Raw genomic sequence first — 20,908 nt, forward strand, 5'->3', positions numbered from 1 at the left:
CCAGTATATATTATAATCTACATAAATAAAGTACTCAATCAATCAATCAATCACTCTGGGAAGGATCTCTTTTTGGGAAGGATATTTTTAATATTCTTTCCAAAGAATGAACATTGATATGTCCAAAGCTCCGCCAATGTATGTAGATGCATTACAATATTATTTTGTATAGTTATTCCAAATTGATTATTTTTCATATCATTGTACAGTTCAATAATTATTTTCTTAGTTTATGTTATGTAAATTCATCTAAAACTTTGCTATATTGTAAGCTATTGTATTAGTGTATAAGCCAGTATATATTTTAATCTACATAAATAAAGTACTCAATCAATGAATCTCTTCTAAATAAATGTCGACAATATTTGGAGAGGTTTTTAGTAAAGGCAGCGAATCAATCACTCCTTCTCCCTCTCTTTCTCTATCTCTCTCACTCTCTCAGCAAAGTTCATTGTTCAATGGAAAACACTTGTTCACACACGAGTATGAATGAGTAAGAGAAGCACTCAAGTGCTTTTGACGTGAAATTTAAAGCAAACTTTTTTGAATTTCATCGTTTCAGATGTGTTTCCACGAACGCCGTGTGAAAGCACTCTATCATTTTCAATTTGCACATTTTCCAGCTAAAAGCAGAGTTATTGCCATCAGAGATGAAATAAATAATCTCCTATAGTGAAGTCGACGTTATAATGGCAGTGGAGAAAGATAGGAGAACAACGTTGTTGATCCTCTGTCTTGTCAATGCCTTCTATAGACGGTAGCTGATACAGGTTTATTGATGTGATATCAACTATTCATTCTCGTTTTAAATCATCAATCATATTTTATCAAGCTAGAAATTATATTTCTAAATAATTTCATTATGAATTTTCATAATAAAGATGAAATATTTCTTTAATTAATAAATAACATCGGGGCACCGAGCTTCGCTCGTTATTTTTATTTATTGATAGACAGAACTCAATTCTCTTAAATGATCGTGTTTATATTTCACAGCTGGCTATATGTCATCTTATGAATTTCGGGGATGCGATATTTTGATTTTTCACATACTCACTTGCTCACTCACTTATTTACTATCCACAGCTGTTTCAGCCAAGGATGAATTATCCTTTTAATGTCGTTCAGCGAGTTTTCCCAAGGATGGGACCTAGTGCAATAGATTTTTTATATCATAAACCCACTATGTACCAAATTTCGTGAAAATCGTTAGAGCCGTTTTCGAGATCCGTGGAACAAATAATCAGATATAAAAATATATAAATACAGAAATTGCTCCACGTTATAATGGCAGTGAAGAAAGATAGATGAACAACGTTGCCGATCCTCTGTCTTGTCAAGGCCTTCTATAAACGGTAGTTGATACAGGTTTATTAACAGTAATATTAACTGTTCATTCTCGTTTAAAATAATCAATTATATTTCAAAAAAAATATATTTTTCAATGAATTCTCATAATCAAGATGAAATATTTTGATACTTGATTATTAATTCTACATTATCTGAAGACGACCTGGCAACAGAGCAGGTTTATTGATGTAATATTAACTGTTTATTCTTGTTTAAAATAATCAATCCCATTTTTCAATAATTTCATAATGAATCAAAATCAAATATTTTGTTAATTATCAATTCTACATTGTTAAAAGACGATGTGGCAACAGAGCAAAGCGAGAAAGAGATAGCGCTATCAGCTTGTTGAATGATAGACAAGGATAGCTATACCATTGTTAATCAAACACTGCCATTATAACGTGGACCTCACTATAGTATAAAGTGTTAACTTTTCTCTGGTGCCATGAACACACTCAATAATTTTCAAATCCCACGTTATTTTCGAGCCAAAGGCAGAGTTCAACCCACGTTACTAAGAAAATAATTATTGAACTGTATATGATATGAAAACGCAATTTGTAATAAAATAACTATAGATAATAATTATATTGTTATGCATCTACATAAAGAGAGAGAGAGAGAGAGAGAGAGAGAGGAGAGAGAGAGAGAGAGAGAGAGAGAGAGAGAGAGCATAGATGTGAGATACTTGGAAAGCTCTGCTCTCTCGACAATATTTGAGTGAAGTGCAGCGGGAAATTGATGAAAAGCGGAGGGAAATGGATGCAGGAAAATGGAGGGGGAGCGGGTGAAGGAAAATTGATGGAAAACGAGAAAATAGCGGAGGTAAATGGAGGGGGAGAGGATGGAGGAAAATTGATGGAAATCGAGAAAATAGCGGAGGTAAATGGAGGGTAGCGGATGGAGGAAAATTGTGTTGAAGGGGGTGGGGGAGAATAGATGGGAAGGGGGTGGGGAAGGAAAATTGTTGGAAGCTCGTAGAGAAAATTGGAGGGGTGCGGAAGGAGGGAAATGGATAAAAAACGGGTGAAGGAAAATGGATGGGAGGGAATGAAGGAACATCACTGGAAAGCGGGTGAAGGAAAATGGATGTAAAGCTGACAAAAGAAAATGGTTGAAAAGCGGGTGAAAGGAAATTGATGGAAAGGGGTGATGGAAAATGGTTGAAAAGCTGACGGAGAAAATGGTTGCAAAGCTGATGAAGGAAAATTAATGGAAAGCGGGTGAAGGAAAATGGTTGGAAAGCGGGTGAAGGAAAATAGATAAAAAACGGGTGAAGCAAAATGGTTGGAAAGCTGATGAAGGAAAATGGATGGAAAGCGGGTGAAGGAAAATGGTTGAAAGGGAAATGGATGGAAAGCTGATGAAGGGAAATGGATGGATAGCGGGTGAAGGAAAATGGTTGGAAAGCTGATAAAAGAAAACTAATAAAAAGCTGATGAAGGAAAATGGATGGAAAGCTGTTGAAGGAAAATGGATGGAAAGCTGATGAAGGAAAATGGATGGAAAGCTGTTGAAGGAAAATGGTTGAAAAGCGGGTGAAGGAAAATTAATGGAATGCTGATGGAGGAAAATGGTTGGAAAGCGGGTGAAGGAAAATTAATGGAAAGCTGATAAAAGAAAACTAATAAAAAGCTGATGAAGGAAAATGGATGGAAAGCTGTTGAAGGAAAATGGATGGAAAGCTGATGAAGGAAAATGGATGGAAATCTAATGAAGAAACATGGATAAAAAACAGGTGAAGGAAAATGGATGGGAAGCTGATGGAGGAAAATGGATGGAAAGCTGATGAAGGAAAATGGATAGAAAGCGGGTGAAGGAGAATGGTTGGAAAGCGGGTGAAGGAAAATTGATGGAAATCGGATGAAGGAAAACGGTTGAAAAGCGGGTGAAGGAAAATGGATAGGAGGGGAATAGCGGAAAATGAGTGCAGATATCTTCTGCCACTCAGTATGCAAGGCACGTGCTGTGAATTGATGCAAATGGATGATATGCCACTCTTGACAAAGGAAAACTGTGTCACGCCGAAGTAAAATATTTCTCTCTGCAAGTGATGTCTTCAAAGGAGTCCTTGTCCATTGTTGGAATACAATATGTCAATCATAGATGCACAAATTGATTTATTGTATTGTTGCACGTATCTATTCCAGCACTAGAAGGTAACCCGTGCATATGAGGTTCAAAGAGGTTGAAGCGTCAGAGTTATTTTTGAAGAGTAATAATTTTATATTTCAAATAGGATCCCCAATGAATCCTACTCTCAAATTATTCTTGTGAAAGTAATATTAAGCTGTTTCCATAATCTTCACCAACTCTGTATAATTAAAAGTTGCAGGTTTCAAAGATTACAATACAACAGTTCATGAGCGAGTTCTCCAACCCTGGGGGTCACTAGTTTATTGACAGTAATGTTCTGTCCTGTACTTACTTCGATAGGTGCACATCTTGGTGTCAGATTTGAGTTGAAGGACATGGTGACAGGGAAGAGAAAGGAGAGAGAAAGAGAGAGAGTGTGAGAGAGCGAGAGATCCATCTCTCTCTTGAGAGCGTACCATATAAGCAGCGACAGTTTTCCGCATTCTCTGAAGTCTTCAAATACCAATTTCGTCAGCAGACCAGTAGGGATTTAGTGAAGTCCACGTTACAATGGCAGTATCTGATTAACATTGGTGTTGTTATCCTTGTCTATCATTCGACAAAGCAGATAACACTATCCTTTTCTACCTCCGCAACGTTGCCAGATCATTTTTTAACAAGGTAGAGATATATATTTAAGTAACAAGATATTCACTTCAATTATTATGAAAATATATATTCTTGACGAATAAAATATATTTTTACATTTTAAATATTTAAAAGAAGGCCAGATCGTCTCTTAACAATGTAGAATTAATAATTAATTAACAAAATTTTCATCATAATTATGAAAATTCATTATGAAATTATTGAAAAATATAATTCCTTGCTTAATAAAATATAATTGATAATTGATTATTTCAAACAAGATTGAACAGTTGATATTACATCAACCGATACCAGATATCCTCTATGGAAGGCAGTGGCAAGGCGGAGAATCGGCAACACTGTTCTCCTATCTTTTTCCACTGTAACGTAGACCTCACTGTATAGAATTGCATGAAATCAATGACTACTGGAGGCGTTTGAAGAATGTGTGAGACACACATAGGAAACTTCTGGAAGAATTTGAGTTATTGATAGCAAATTCCAATATTCCATATTATGATCGACATTATAGGAATGTCCCCCTAAAGCTGGATTCCAAGAGCTCGATAACGTAATAGATAGGGGGAATTGCTTGAAGAATTTCAATAATTCTTCTTCTTCTTCTTCTTGAAATATTACCAGGGCAATGTGTGGAAAATTCGTATTTTCTCCTTATTTAATATTCCTATAGCTTGTGTAATATTGGATTTGAAACAATTTATTTACATGTATTTGATAGTAAATTTTGTTGTCTACAATAATGGAAATAACAAAAATTATCTAAAATTAACCGTTCAGAAGTTATAGGTGAAAAACGCTTACAGCTACCTTTTTTGTGATCTCTCTTTTTCTTTTTCATGATCAGGCTCCAAGGATCTTAGTTCAGAACTTTTGAGAACCAGACAGCTCACGAATTCTATCGGACAAAATTGCAACTAAAGTTCTGAGCTGACAATACATTGCCCCAGTTTTTGTCAAATTGAAGCCGAACTATCCACTTTATGAAAAAATACTAGAAATCAAAATTTGTAGTAAATAAAATTTTCTATAAATCATTTCTTGTTCATTTTTTTTATTTAATGAGCCGTTCAACTGAAATTTGCGAAAGTACGAAACGCTTACAGCTACCTTTTTTGTGATCTCTCTTTTTCTCTAGTAGTCCATGATCAGGCTCCAAGGATCTTAGTTCAGAACTTTTGAGAACCACACAGCTCACGAATTCTATCGGACAAAATTGCAACTAAAGTTCTGAGCTGACAATACATTGCCCCAGTTTTTGTCAAATTGAAGCCAAACTATCCACTTTATGAAAAAGTACTAGAAATCAAAATTTGTAGTAAATAAAATTTTCTATAAATCATTTCTTGTTCATTTTTTTTATTTAATGTGCCGTTCAACTGAAACTTGCGAAAATACGCAAAATTGTTAACAAAGTTCTACTCTGACCATACATTGCTCCAGTTTTTGCCAAATTACAGTCAAACCATCAATTTATATGATAAATGTCCTGAGTCCAATTTTGTAGAAGATATAATTTAACATGAATCGTTCTATGTTCATTATTTCGTTCAAGTCAGTCGTTGAACTGCAATTCGCGAAAATACGCTAAATAACATTTTTATGCTCATTTTTCAAGCTTTCAAAATAATTATTACGGTATTAAAAGCTGTAGGATAGTGTAATAATCATTGTAGCCTGGATATTGAGAAAGTTTTTGATGAAATATTTCTTTTATCATTTCAAAACTCAATTAGTTCTCTACAAATCCTGTTTCTTGACTTTTTATAAAATAAAATGCTAGCAATATTTTGAGAAACCAAGCCATATTGTACTTTGTCTAAGTTGTTGCTGAAGCTAGTTCCAACTTAATCCGCTAGATGGCGCGAGCGTTCAGTTTTTCACTTCTGAGCTCTAAGTATCTCAGTTCATGAAAAATCATATTTGGATGGAATGAAAATAGTGATACGCTTGCAGTTTTTCGCTTATAACTCGAAAACGGTTCATTGTAGCTGAATTTATGTGATTTCCATTTTTGTAGAGAACAAAATTCTTTACAATTTTCATGGGAACTATCAATTTGTATTCGAAATTCAAAAATTTTATTGAGCTGAAAACTGTGTAATTTTCTCTTATTTCCTTGAATTCCTGTATTAAAATAAATCAATAGACCTAGCAAAACTTTTGTTCTCTCATTCATATATTCAAAACTACTCTATCATATACATTTTTCAATTAACTGTTCATTCTCATTTAAAATAATTAATTATATTTTATTAAGCAAGAAATATTCTTCAGTAATTTCATAATGAATTTTCATAATTGAGATGAAATATTTTGTTGATTATTAATTCTATATTGTTAAAAGCCGATCTGGCAGCAGAGCAAAGCGAGAAAGAGATAGCGCTATCCGCTTTTGTTGAATGATAGACAAGGATAGCAATACCATTGCTAATCAAACACTGCCATTATAACGTAGACCTTACGATAGTGGAATTTGAAGCATCGTGGTTTTGGTTACAAGAGGGAATTGTTTAGTACAAGCTGGGAGACCATTGAAACCTTTTGTATCCAGAAAGGAATGTGATGATTATAAAGCAAACCCTTTTGAGATAACGCGCAAATGTCTCAAATTGTTTTAATAAACTAGTGGTTTTTATAATATCAAGTCATTCTCATTCAATATTCCAATATTTATTTATTTATAAACTCATTAATAGATACAAAATAATTACAATATTGTTACGGTATGACTGATTATAATTATTGAAAACATTTTCTGTTACAGGTCAATGACGTAGATGCGAAATCGGCCGAAATTGAAAAGCTGAAAATTGACCTCAGGGACGCTGAAGATGAAAATCTCAAGCTGCAGGCTGTTATATCGGATGTGAGTGATAATAAAAACAATACATTCCATATAAATGGCATTAGTTTATTAGAAATCAACATTATTTTGAAAAATATCTAGAAATTGATTCTCCCGTTGGGCGGGTGATTGCATATTGATCAACAGACACCACCTCTTGTAATAAGCGTTTAATTGGAATGTGATTCACGTTATAGAGAGTCAGTGGAAATGATAGGGCAGCATTGTTGTCAATTCTTCTTCACCACCGCTCTTTCCTATCCTTCTAGCTCCGCAATTTAACAAATCATTTTTCAACGATGTAGGATCAAAATATTTCATCTCAATAATTATGAAATAAGTTTCAATTTGTTCAAGTTTACGTGAGTTGAGTTTGTTCTTCTTTTTGGTCCTTCAAAATTGTTTCTTTAATATGTGAATATTTTCTATTCTAGTGATATTAATGTGAATATTTTCTCTATGTATGTTTTGAAACATCTAAATTTAAAAATATATTTTGTGAGAATAATTAAGGACTGAAAAATTTGTGAAGTGAACAACTACAACAAAGCTTAACCTATTTCGGACTATGTGTAACCTTATCTAAATTTGGGAGAGGAATAGCACAAGGTTACCTTATTTTTCTCTCTCCCTAACATTCTAATCATGCACTTATTGTATGAATCAATAAATAAATAAATGAATTTAAAAATAAACTTTTTGGCAAATAAAATATAATAATTGATTATTTTATCCATGAATGAACAGTTAATATTACATCGAATAACATCATTTAACATCACATCAACATGTCATGAGATTACATCACTATAAAATTAGATCCTTTATAAAGAATGCAGTGGCGAGGAAGAGAATCGACAACGCTGTTCTGCTATCTTTCTCCACTGTCATTATAACGACATCACTATATGATTTCACACTGCTATTTCATTAATCCAATACCTACTTTAATGAATGTAGAATTAATTTTTTTGTCCAAATCTAATGGCATGAACCAAAAGATATGAAATATAAGGGTACTATTCACCCTAAAATAAATAAAAAGTATAATTTTAGATCTTTTCATGGTAATCTTTCAGTTTCTTGTAGACATGACTGTATTACTATTAGCACAGTAGAGAAAAGATAGCATATGTTTGATAGCATATCAGATATGCTATTTTTCTTTATAGTTTTACTGTTTTACACTTGTAGATGAATTGTATAGTTCAATAATTATAGAAACATTCTAGTACCCTTTTTAAAAAATACAAATGTCCCTATTAAAATACTTTATCACTTTTTTTATTATTATTATTACAATTTAGTTGCGTAAAGCCACACATTTTTGAGCAAGGCTCAAGTGGCATGCAACATGTCAAGTTCAGGATCGGGATCCTGAGAATGCGTTGCAGCACTCCTCTATTGTATAGGGACATGCCTCTACCAATGTCCTGGTTATCTTAGATAAAAACACTTTATAACTACCACACAACCCAATATCCTCTGGAATGCAATTATAAAACTTCAATCCTGAATAATACGGTCCTTTTTCAAGCAGAGAGAGTCTATGAATTGGGTGCTGGAACAATCATGCATTTCTACCTCGAGTTCTATATGCATGATTAATTCGGTCGACATTGAAAATTTCTGAATTTTTGAACACAAAAGAAACCACTTCCAAGAAATAGATAGCTGGAACAGAAAGAAGCTGGAGTCTCCTGAGTATAGGTTTACAGGAAGAAGAAGGACTCACTCCCTCAAGAACCCGAAGTGCTTTTTCCTGCATTTTGAAGCATGTGTTCATATAGTTCCTTCCTGACCCCCAAAATAGAATACTAAATCTAATCAATGATAGGAAATATCCATGATAGACCCTTAGAGCTGTCTTAATATTTGAATTTGCCTTTACAGTTCTCAGAGCGAAGAGAGCATGATACAGTCTTTTTTGGAGCTTTTCCACGTGGCTATCCCACTTCAGGTTCCCCTGCAGTTCCACCCCTAAAAATTTTGTTTTTTCAGAAGCAGGATAGTCCCATCCCATTACCAGTGGATCATTATCATTCCCTCTTGCAGAAAACTTCACAACATTGGTTTTACTCATATTTAACTTTAATGAATTATCTTTGAACCACCTGTTGATCAGCAATCTTAGCTTTCTCCATGACTTCATGATTATTGTTACCTTTAACCAAGATTGTTGTGTCATCAGCATATAATATCAATATTTACCATCCACATTGTAGGGCAAGTCATTGATGAAGATATTAAACAAAGTAGGCCCAAGTATGGATCCCTGAGGCACTCCTCGCCCATTTGTGTAGTATTAACAAAAACTTAAAAATTAAACTCTGACCACTCCTTATCATATATTGTTGAAGAATGACAAAACTTGATTTTTTTCACAGTTGACGCAAGTGAACAAAAGATGGCAGAAGTACAACAGCGACAGACAAATTTATGTCCAAAAATTGTTGAACACCATTCAGGACCAGCAAGAGCAACTAAACAAGATGGGGGAGCAGCGGGCTTTCTCCAGTACTGAGGTGAAAATTCTCAATATTTTTCAAATTCATACAAATTACATACAAATAAATATAAAGAAAATATAATCAATTACGGTACAATATAATTATTGCACTACCGGCAGAGAACAACTTGTGTGCCGGCAGTAAGTTCGAACAACTATGATAAACTTATATTAATTAATTTATTAATTTATTCATTTATTTATTCATTTATTCATTTATTCATTTATTCATTTATTCATTTATTCATTATTCATTATTCATTTATTCATTATTCATTTATTCATTTATTCATTATTCATTTATTCATTTATTCATTTATTCATTTATTCATTTATTCATTTATCATTATTCATTATTCATTTATTCATTTATTCATTATTCATTTATTCATTTATTCATTTATTCATTTATTCATTTATTCATTTATTCATTTATTCATTTATTCATTTATTCATTTATTCATTTATTCATTATCATTTATTCATTATTCATTTATTCATTTATTCATTTATTCATTATTCATTTATTCATTATTCATTTATTCATTATTCATTTATTCATTTATTCATTTATTCATTTATTCATTTATTCATTTATTCATTTATTCATTTATCATTTATTCATTTATTTATTCATTTATTCATTATTCATTTATTCATTTATTCATTTATTCATTTATTCATTTATTCATTATTCATTTATTCATTTATTCATTTATTCATTTATTCATTTATTCATTATTCATTTATTCATATTCATTTATTCATTTATTCATTTATTCATTATTCATTTATTCATTTTTCATTTATTCATTATTATTTATTCATTTATTCATTATTCATTATTCATTTATTCATTTATTCATTTATTCATTTATTCATCTATTCATCTATTCATCTATTCATTATTCATTATTCATTATTCATTTATTCATTTATTCATTTATTCATTATTCATTTATTCATTTATTCATTCATTTTATTCATTTTTCATTTATTCATTATTCATTTATTCATTTTTCATTTATTCATTTATTCATTTATTCATTTATCATTTATTCATTATTCATTTATTCATTATTCATTTATTCATTATTCATTTATTCATTTTTCATTTATTCTTTATTCATTTATTCATTTATTCATTTATTCATTTATTCATTTATTCATTTATTCATTTATTCATTTATTCATTTATTCATTATTCATTTATTCATTTATTCATTATTCATTTATTCATTTATTCATTTATTCATCTATTCATTTATTCATTTATTCATTTATTCATTTATTCATTTATTCATTTATTCATTTATTCATTTATTCTTTATTCATTTATTCATTTATTCATTTATTCATTTATTCATTTATTCATTTATTCATTTACAATTAAGGTAAAAACAACAGGCATTCGCCCAAAACTTTTCTTAACCTTAATTTGGAATAGGCCTACACAGTCTAAAGGTTATGTAAATTACAACTTAATTCTTACACAATTTTGGGTCCAAAAAAATGTATCTACTACAAAAGGAAAAGAAAAAAGAGCTTATTATAAAGAACTGAACTAAATAAAACTACGGAAAACTTGGTCACATCACGATCATTACAAAGGGTGAGTTAAAATAGGTAGCTATGACAAATAATTTTAAATATCTATTCAAACTGTACGGCCTACACAGTCTAAAGGTTATGTAAATTATAACTTAATTCATACACAATTTTGAGTCCAAAAAATGTGTCTACTACAAAAGGAAAAGAAAAAAGAGCTTATTATGAAGAACTGAACTAAATAAAACTACGGAAAACTTGGTCACATCGCGATCATTACAAAGGGTGAGTTAAAATAGGTAGCTATGACAAATAATTTTAAATATCTATTCAAACTGTACGGCCTACACAGTCTAAAGGTTATGTAAATTATAACTTAATTCATACACAATTTTGAGTCCAAAAAATGTATCTACTACAAAAGGAAAAGAAAAAAGAGCTTATTATAAAGAACTGAACTAAATAAAACTACGGAAAACTTGGTCACATCACGATCATTACAAAGGGTGAGTTAAAATAGGTAGCTATGACAAATAATTTTAAATATCTATTCAAACTGTACGGCCTACACAGTCTAAAGGTTATGTAAATTATAACTTAATTCATACACAATTTTGAGTCCAAAAAATGTGTCTACTACAAAAGGAAAAGAAAAAAGAGCTTATTATGAAGAACTGAACTAAATAAAACTACGGAAAACTTGGTCACATCACGATCATTACAAAGGGTGAGTTAAAATAGGTAGCTATGACAAATAATTTTAAATATCTATTCAAACTGTACGGCTACACAGTCTAAAGGTTATGTAAATTATAACTTAATTCTTACACAATTTTGGGTCCAAAAAATGTGTCTACTACAAAAGGAAAAGAAAAATAGAGCTTATTATGAAGAACTGAACTAAATAAAACTACGGAAAACTTGGTCACATCACGATCATTACAAAGGGTGAGTTAAAATAGGTAGCTATGACAAATAATTTTAAATATCTATTCAAACTGTACGGCCTACACAGTCTAAAGGTTATGTAAATTATAACTTAATTCATACACAATTTTGAGTTCAAAAAATGTGTCTACTACAAAAGGAAAAGAAAAAAAGAGCTTATTATGAAGAACTGAACTAAATAAAACTACGGAAAACTTGGTCACATCGCGATCATTACAAAGGGTGAGTTAAAATAGGTAGCTAGGACAAATAATTTTAAATATTTATTCAAACTGTACGGTAAATAAAAAAATACAGAGCAATGGGAAGATATTCCAAATAATTTTGAAGATTCGTAAAAAAAGACTCATCAATTATACATAATGAAGATCGATTATTTAAAATAAACAATTATTAAGATATGTTTATATAATTGCTTACAATTACTCGATTTATTTTGTGAATCCACCTAGGCTCTCTCATGATTGATGATGAAGAGATCATAAAATATGTGATTAGTATAGAATTTATAAAATGAACATAATATTCAAAAATACAATATATGAAATCTACTACAAATATTAATAAATAAATTGCATTTTTTCGGAAATTATCCTACTCAACTATGGGAAACCCAAGTTCTGGAGAATAAAGCAATCAATCAGTATTGTTCTGTGCTTTTTCAGGGAGAACAAGACGTAGGAGTCACGAATAAAAATCACGACCAGGAACTGGCCAAACTTCAAGAGACTGAGATGATATTGAAAGAGAAAATTCAGGTTCTGGAATTTCAGGTGAAGGCAAACCGCGATGACTGGGAAGCCGAGCTCAATGAGAAAAAGCAAGTGCTGAAGGAAAAGGCAGATATCGAGGGAAAAGTTAATGAGCTAATGGATGAGCTGCAAGAATTAAAGGTACTAGAATCGATAAAATATTAATGAAATACGGTAATTAATTATTACTAAACGAAAAGGCCAATTAAATGCTGTAAATCACCCCGAAGACTTCTGCTACTGCAAATATTGACAACAGGGTGAACAGCTATAGTTTGTGTAAAATAAGTTGAGACTTGGCCCTCCATCCGAAGAAATTACATGGTCGCCAATTCGTGTAAAATTGCAACTTTCTTAAATTTCCAATTCAACGTCAGAATTGGATGTAGTAGAATATCCTCCCCGATATCCTAGTAGTGCTAGAAAAGATCCAGATTTGAAGGATCATTAACTTTTATGATAAAATTGGAAACATCGCGAAAATTGGTTTTTCTTTTGAATATCACTTCTCTCAGAACCATGGGGCGTCGTAATGCGTGATAATTTTATATCAAATTAACGCGGAGAATGTCTTATTTTTATTGGTGTCTGGATAATTTTTATCCAACTTATAGTATTTTTTAATTAATGTTTATATGTTCGCCAATGTCGAGACATTTTAAGCAGAAAACATGAAATTTTCGACATGCTGGAAACTTTTTGTTTCAAAAGATAAGTGGGTGGTGAAGCAAGAAAGTTACTCAGAAATAATTGAAATTATTCTTTCAATTGTCAAAAGTAGTCGGAAGATAATATGTCAGCCCGGGAATGACAAATAATAAATTGTTGTATAGTAGCGCTCATCGAATTTCCATCTAGCTGTTTACCCTGTTGTAAATATTTGCAGTAGCAGAAGTCTTCGGGGTGATTCACTGCATTTAATTGGGCTTTACGTTTAATAATAATCATTCATTAATTAGCATTTGAACAAATGCAACTTCCAATTTCTTTTTATCTGATGAAATAATATTGTTATCACTATAGAGAAGACAACGTTATAATGACATCCTTGTCCATCATTCAACAAAGCAGATAGCGCTATCCTTTTCTAGCTCCGTAACGTTGCCAGATCGTCTTTTAACGATGTAGAATTAATAAATCAATTAACAAAATATTTCTTCTTAATTATAAAAATCCATTATTTAGTTACCATAGGTATTGAAAAATCTAATTTCTAGCTTAATAAAATATAATTGATTACCGTATTTTAAACGAGGAACCGTTAATATTACATCAATAAACCTGAAACCCGGATGATAGTAACATTGGTGTTGCTATCCTTGTCTATCATTCAACAAAGCAGATGGCACTATCCTTTTCTAGCTCCGAAACATTGCCAGATAATTTTTAACAATGTAGAAATATAATTATTCAACAAAATATTCAGGCCCCCCGTAAAGTAGACCCACGCTAATCCACGAAAAGCAACCCACACCATGGGATGTTTTATGTAAACCATTGCTATAGAATTATTCATAATCAATCAGCTGACAAGTGGATTATTCATCGCATGTATTATTATCATTGCACAGATGTCTGGAGAAGCCTAGCAATGGTTTACAAAACATCCCACGGCGTGGGTTGCTTTTCGTGGATTATTAGTGTGGTCTACTTTGCGGCGGGCCTAAATCTCAATCACAAAAATGTATTATTTAGCCTAATCATTGGAAAATGTATTTCTTTTCAAGTAAAATATAATTGATTTATTTAGTACAGTTAAATATTAAAAATTTAGGTACGGTACCGTACCAGTATATGCTATCCTCTATTGTGGGCAGTGGCAAGGCAGAGAGTCGGCAACGCTGTACTTCTATATCTTCCTCCACTATCATTATAACGTGGACCTTGTCACTAGGTCATATTGAACAAAGCAATTTCTTTTTAATTGTTGTTGAAATAAAATAAAAATTAGTCAGAACCTTTTTGTACATGTTATTATCACTTTGATAAAATATAGAAGGGTACTGGATGATTTCTATTTTATTCTAATACTAATATTAGTAGGCCTAACATAGATAAAAAGTTGATACATTCTTCTTAATATCTCAGCACTATTTAAATTTATTTATTACATTCTATATTCTACAATCACAATATCAAATTATTGATTGGGGGAGAATCAAAATTAATTATTCTTTATCAATTCATACAATTAGTACATCATCGAAATAATAGGAAGAGGAAAAATAAGGTGACCTTGTGCTATTCCCCTCCCCAAATTTAGATAATGTGTTACACATAGTCCAAAATAGGTTAAGTCTTGTAAAATTGCTCACTTCACACAATTTTCAGTCCTCAATTATTCTCTCAAAGTAGATTTTGTAATTCAGATGCTTCAAAAAGCCAAAAATAGAAGATATATTTCACATATATCTTCAAATATCTATTCATTCATTTATTGAGAGTAGGCTACATTACATAGAAATAATAATACAATTCAATTTCAATTTTCAATCAATATCAATGTATTAAAAACACACAAAACAAGACAAAACTGAATAACAAAGAATTACAAAACAAATAAAATAAAATGTTACAAATATAAAAAAACCAAATATAAAATCAAAAGAATATTACAGCCAAAACCAACCACATTTACATCAAAAGTATGATAGCCTACACATTTTTTTAATAAATTATAATTCAATATAAAAAATACAGAGTGGTGCAGAGGAAACACATATTTTCCATTAGTATTTAGTATTTTAGTTTTATCTGTAAACTCCTTGTTCACATTTTCAAGCCCAGTTTTACGGTAAAAGGTTTTCTAATTGACCGAGCGTAGTGAGGTCTATGTTTTAACTCGGATTTTCTTTTGTCTGTCTGTATGTAACGCGATTACGGCTAAACACGTTGATAGAATTCGATGAGATTTGGCAGGAATATTACTTTTTCAACTGCGCGTCGATGTATACACAAGGTTTTTTGAAATTTTGCATTTTAAGGATAATATGAAAAGAAAAGGAATTCCTCCATACTCTGATATCACTATATATATCATCTACTTTGAAGATAGGATCAATCAGACTATAGAATTATTCATAATCAATCAGCTGAAAAGTGGATTATTCATTGCATGCATTACACACATGTCTGGCCGTGTCTATTTCTATAAGGTAGGGTTTCAATATTTTTCATGTTGCGTGCCCATCAGTATCAATATCCTCACATTTGGAAAACAAATTTAATAGGTTATTGAAAATAAAATAGAAAATGATCAAATGAACTGAATAATGCTGAAGAAATTGTAACATTCTTGATTGAAAAAATTAATTTTAAAATAGTTGAGAAATATTTTTATCAGATGGAAAGATTATCACGAAACTGGATGAATCTTCATTCTTTGAGATACATATTCATACGTGAACTGAGTTTATAATCAGAAGTTAGTTTTTGATCTTGGAGAAAACAAAAAATAATAGTTTTAAGAGTAAATTATGATTCAACTGTGAATTGTAATTCAACTGAACAACTAGGACACGTGACATCAGATACTTGTGGATGAGAAAACTACGTGAGGTCTACTGTTCACAGAACTACTAGTACTATTCATCATCATCATCATCGTCATGGATTAGGCTTTTCAAGCCTGTTCCGGCGTCCATCTCTTCCTCGGTCTACCAATACTTCTTCTGCCTATTGGCTTGTGGAGTAGGGCATTCAATGGGAAACGGTCTTCAGGCATTCTAAGGACATGATCTGACCACTTATTTCTATATGTTTTTATCAAACTCAACACTGGTTGGACATCACATTCTCTTCTTATATTTTCATTCCGAATCCGATCTTCTCTTGTGCATCCTTTGACTTGTCTAAGGAAACGCATCTCTGCTGACTGTATTCTTGATTCAAGCTTCCTTGTCAGCACCCATGCTTCACTTCCGTAAGTCAAAGTGGATATCGCCATGGTTCTATAAAATTTGATCAAGGTGTTCTTCCGGGCTCTACCTTTAAGGGATCGAGTGATTGCTCCGCATACCAGGTTGAATTTTGATATCTTTTTTTGGACATCCTGGTCGTAATCATATGTGATGTCGCAGCCTAAATATTTGAAATTTGAAATCTGCTCCAGAATCCTGTCTCCTAATACTATTTTTGATCGTATCGGCCACTTGCCGTTAAAGGCCTTGATTTTCGTTTTGATTGCAGAAATTTTCATTTTAAAAAGTTCGCTTATTATGTTGAGCTTATATGCATTGCAATTTGTAGCTTGTCCTCAGATTCCTGTATGATTACTGTGTCGTCCGCAAACATTAAATGGTTCATATAAGTGCGAGTAAGAGAAATACCCTTGTCAACGCGTTGCTGCCACACATGCATAAGCTCATCAACATAAATATTGAAGAGGGCAGGTGAAATTGGGCATCCCTGTTTTACTCCTTTATTTGTCAGTATTTCTCTGGACAATTCCCCATTTTCCAATGTTATTCTTATGGAAGTATTGTGATATAATGTTTTTATGCTACTGATTAAATGTTTGGGGTATCCATATTTGTCATCATGATGTTCCAGAGTAGCTCTCTATCAACATTATCAAATGCTTTCTCCCAGTCTACAAAAGCCATGTGGGTTTCACAATTATGCTCTCTGCGCTTCTCAATTATCATTTTCAATGTGAACACCGCATCAATACAAGATCTTCCTTTTCTGAAACCCATCTGATTCTCCTGTAACAAAGATTCTGTTATACTTTGCAATCTCTTAGCAAGGAGTGAAGCATATAATTTGTATGTTGTATCTAACAGACTTATTCCTCTGTAATCTCTTGGGTTTGATCTATCTCCTTTCTTAAAAATAGAGACTACTTTTGACAACATCCATTCTTGTGGTACTGCGCATGGGTTTTCCAGCAGGTATTGAATAAATGAAAGAGGCGGAAGTGGAGCATCAATCCTCCATATTTTAAAAGCTCCATATTTATCCCATTGATGCCTGCAGCTTTCCGGTTCTACTATTCCTCCTCAGTCTAACATGTCTCCTCTCAACTGGCTCAATATTACATATTTATAATAAGTTTATTATTATATATTTTCCAATATTATATATTTATGTATTATCCCATACACACTTGAATAATTATCAATGGATATCTGATTGTGAAAAATTAATTTTCAATTATTTCTGTATTGCAGCAGTCCATTCTACAGAAGCAAAGGAATGATAGAAGGAATATTTGCGAGCTATGTAGACTTGGCATGACCAGTGAAACGCCTCAACCCGTCAATAGGTTATTCCGTACCGCTGTCCATCTACCCTGCTCTGTAAGTTATCTAACAAAACACACCAATCGATAACTAAATTAATTTGAAGTAAATAGTACCGTACAATATAAATTTATTGCATCCTAGAAATCCCGGGTTCAGACCCACTTATCAACAAAACTATTCAACCAGGTCACTCCCGTGATATGTCATCGGTCAATCTGTCGGTCCTGGCTGAAGTATGACAGTCGTAATGGCTCACATCATATATTCAGATGAGGTGGAACCTTCCCGAGATTGAATCCCCACCAACAAGACCCATATAAGAGTTTACTTTTCTCATGGATTCATTGCAATAATACGGTAGTAGACCCAATAATTATTAACAGATATAATAATTATTAATTATTAATTATTATATAGGAAACACTGAGCTTCATTGGTTTGCTATAAAAAAGCTCAATTATTCTGTCTTCACCAGTTCATTTTTTAGTTTGCTCTAGATACTAGATACTAAAATACTAGATACGGTATACTAGTATTAGCTCAATCTAATATAGGCTAAACAGTAGTGATACTCACGTCTACCAGCTTAATCTGTACTAGGATATAAGTTTATTGACAATCTGAAAATATAATAAATATTGAAGATTCGGACAAGAACTAGATGCAATTTAAAAGCAAAGATCTTTGAACTAAGGAATTAAGATAAATGTTCACAGTTTTTCCCTAATTTAAGCCTTACTCACAAATTAGACTATAATTAATATAAGATGAATTGCATTATACCATCTTATATTAACAACAATTGTAATAATAGCCTAATAATGAATGTGACTTTATATCTGTAAACAGTACAAGTGAAAAATAAAAATATCAGCTAAAATAGAAAGCAGTTAAGTAAACAACTCCACACGAGCATACAGTGAAAAACAAACAAATTTTATCAAAAAATTCAATTTTTATAGACTACCCTACTGGAGCTAGACATTGAAATAGTTAATAAACAATAACTCAGAAGAGATTCAAAAGAATTCACAAAAAATAATTCACCACACAGAAATAAGTCAAGATAACATGTTGAAATCATATCACACAGCTCAAAACAAAATTATGAAACTTTGTATTAAATATGAAACAACATCATGAAACGTTCTCTCTATTCTGTGTAGTTGACAAATTGATATTGTGGTAATTATTCATATCAAATAAAAAAATCAAAAAAAATAATTCACCACACAGAAATAAGTCTAGATAACATGTTGAAATCATATCACACAGCTCAAAACAAAATTATGGAACTTTTGTATTGAATATGAAACAACATCATAAAACTTTTTCTTTATTCTGTGTAGTTGGAATGTTGATATTGTGGTAATTATTCATATTGAATAAAAGAATAGAAAATATTGTCAGAACCACGGATTTTATTTAAAGTAGAAAGTTGTTAAATGTTACACAATTATCAATCTCTGGTTTATTACCAGATCTGGTTAACAATCTCTGTTCTTCCGGTTTACTTTTAATAAAAACGTTGGTTTTGACAATTTTCCAATATTTTATTCTATTTAACTTTTTATTGTAGTATAAGCATCTTTTATAATTGATTGTCGACGAATGTTGCAGAGTCAAAATTGGAGAGGCAGCATGTCGGAAGAAGCATCCAACTATAGCAATCTGGAGGCAGACGGCCCCAACGACAAGACTGACCTCCAAGGAGCAGCCGCGTCCTACTTCGGCGGTCCACCGGCGGTCAAGCGGTCCGATTCGGCGTCCGCCACTTCCGACGGCGACTTTGACAGCGGTCTGCCGCGCGCCGAGAGTAGCGACGACGTATGGAACATCGGCGAGCGACAGTCGCGCGCGACAGCGACAGAAGTGTCGCCGAGCTACTCGCGTGCGTCAACCGCCCCGTTAGTTAGTAGCCCTGTGATCCATGTCACACCGTCCAACAGCAACTCCAGTGTGACTCTGATCGACTCGGACCCCTGGTTTCACCAGCGATCCTCACGGTACGTCTGTCGAGCACCTGATAGTCCGTCAACCTGTTCTGTCGTGCAACTACCATCGGATACTCGATGTGACTCGTCGAGCGACATCGTCGAGCCTCCAACCTCGCCGAGTGACTCGAGGCAAAACCTCGTCTGTCCCGTTTGCCAGTCTGTGTTTCCCTCAGATAATAATCTCAAGTTCCTTGAACACTTTCAAGTGTGCCAAAGAAATGTTTAAATAAGTTATTGTAGTTTATTAACGGAAGGTATCAATCAATTCAAATTTCCAAATTCTTATAGTCAGATTCATGTTATAAAGTCAGTGGATTGGACGACAGAGTTGCCAATTTTCTGTTAATACACCGCTTTCTATAAGTAGCAGATAACTGTGATTCAAGTCGTCATCCTATTATATATATATCTGACTTGTTTTCTTAAAATGTATGAAATCAGGGCTACTTTTATATTTATTTATAAAATAGAATTAAACTGCACTTACACCAAAGCTATTAACAAAATGTTTATTTCTCCGTCCTTATAGATTCTATTAGATTGAACGGAACTTGACAAACATATATGTTCATCATGTGTATGATAATAAGTTATGTTCAATCTAATAGAATCTATAAGGACGGAAAAATAAACATTTAGTTAATAACTTTGGTGTAAACGCAGCTTTATAGAAGCCTACCTTTTTTTGAAATTAATAAAATACTATTTTATAAACATTTGATGGATTTCAGGCAATTTTACCCATAATTACCCACTTTTCATATTCAATGGTAACTGTAGGAAAAACTTAATGTGAAATACGTGCGCAAAGTTCCTCTGCTGCACTCAAGAAACCATTCCGCCCTCGCCTACGGCTCGGGCGTAAACGTTTCTTTCGGTGCAGCAAACTGACACTTTGCGCACTAGTTGCACAAATAACTATTTCCATGATCTAATACACTACATTTTTATTATTGATAAAAATA

The 20,908-nt window shown here is 32.3% G+C and overlaps 1 protein-coding gene across 2 annotated transcripts in view; it reads left to right on the top strand.

Annotated features, from left to right (window-relative positions):
* LOC111063808 overlaps positions 1-20,454 on the top strand; it is a 121,816-nt gene extending 101,362 nt beyond the window's left edge. Inside the window, exons 2-6 of one of the 2 annotated variants that reach the window (XM_039426151.1) lie at positions 6,863-6,964; positions 9,331-9,468; positions 12,614-12,841; positions 17,872-18,000; positions 19,567-20,454. In XM_039426151.1, coding sequence (XP_039282085.1) covers positions 6,863-6,964; positions 9,331-9,468; positions 12,614-12,841; positions 17,872-18,000; positions 19,567-20,169 — 1,200 coding nt within the window. In that variant the 3' untranslated portion in view covers positions 20,170-20,454. The remainder of the gene's footprint in view (positions 1-6,862; positions 6,965-9,330; positions 9,469-12,613; positions 12,842-17,871; positions 18,001-19,566) is intronic. The other variant, XM_039426152.1, reaches the window with a different exon arrangement.
* Positions 20,455-20,908: the final 454 nt, after the last annotated feature.

Source organism: Nilaparvata lugens, chromosome 4 (genome assembly GCF_014356525.2).
Source record: "Nilaparvata lugens isolate BPH chromosome 4, ASM1435652v1, whole genome shotgun sequence".
NCBI classification, from domain to species: domain Eukaryota; kingdom Metazoa; phylum Arthropoda; class Insecta; order Hemiptera; family Delphacidae; genus Nilaparvata; species Nilaparvata lugens.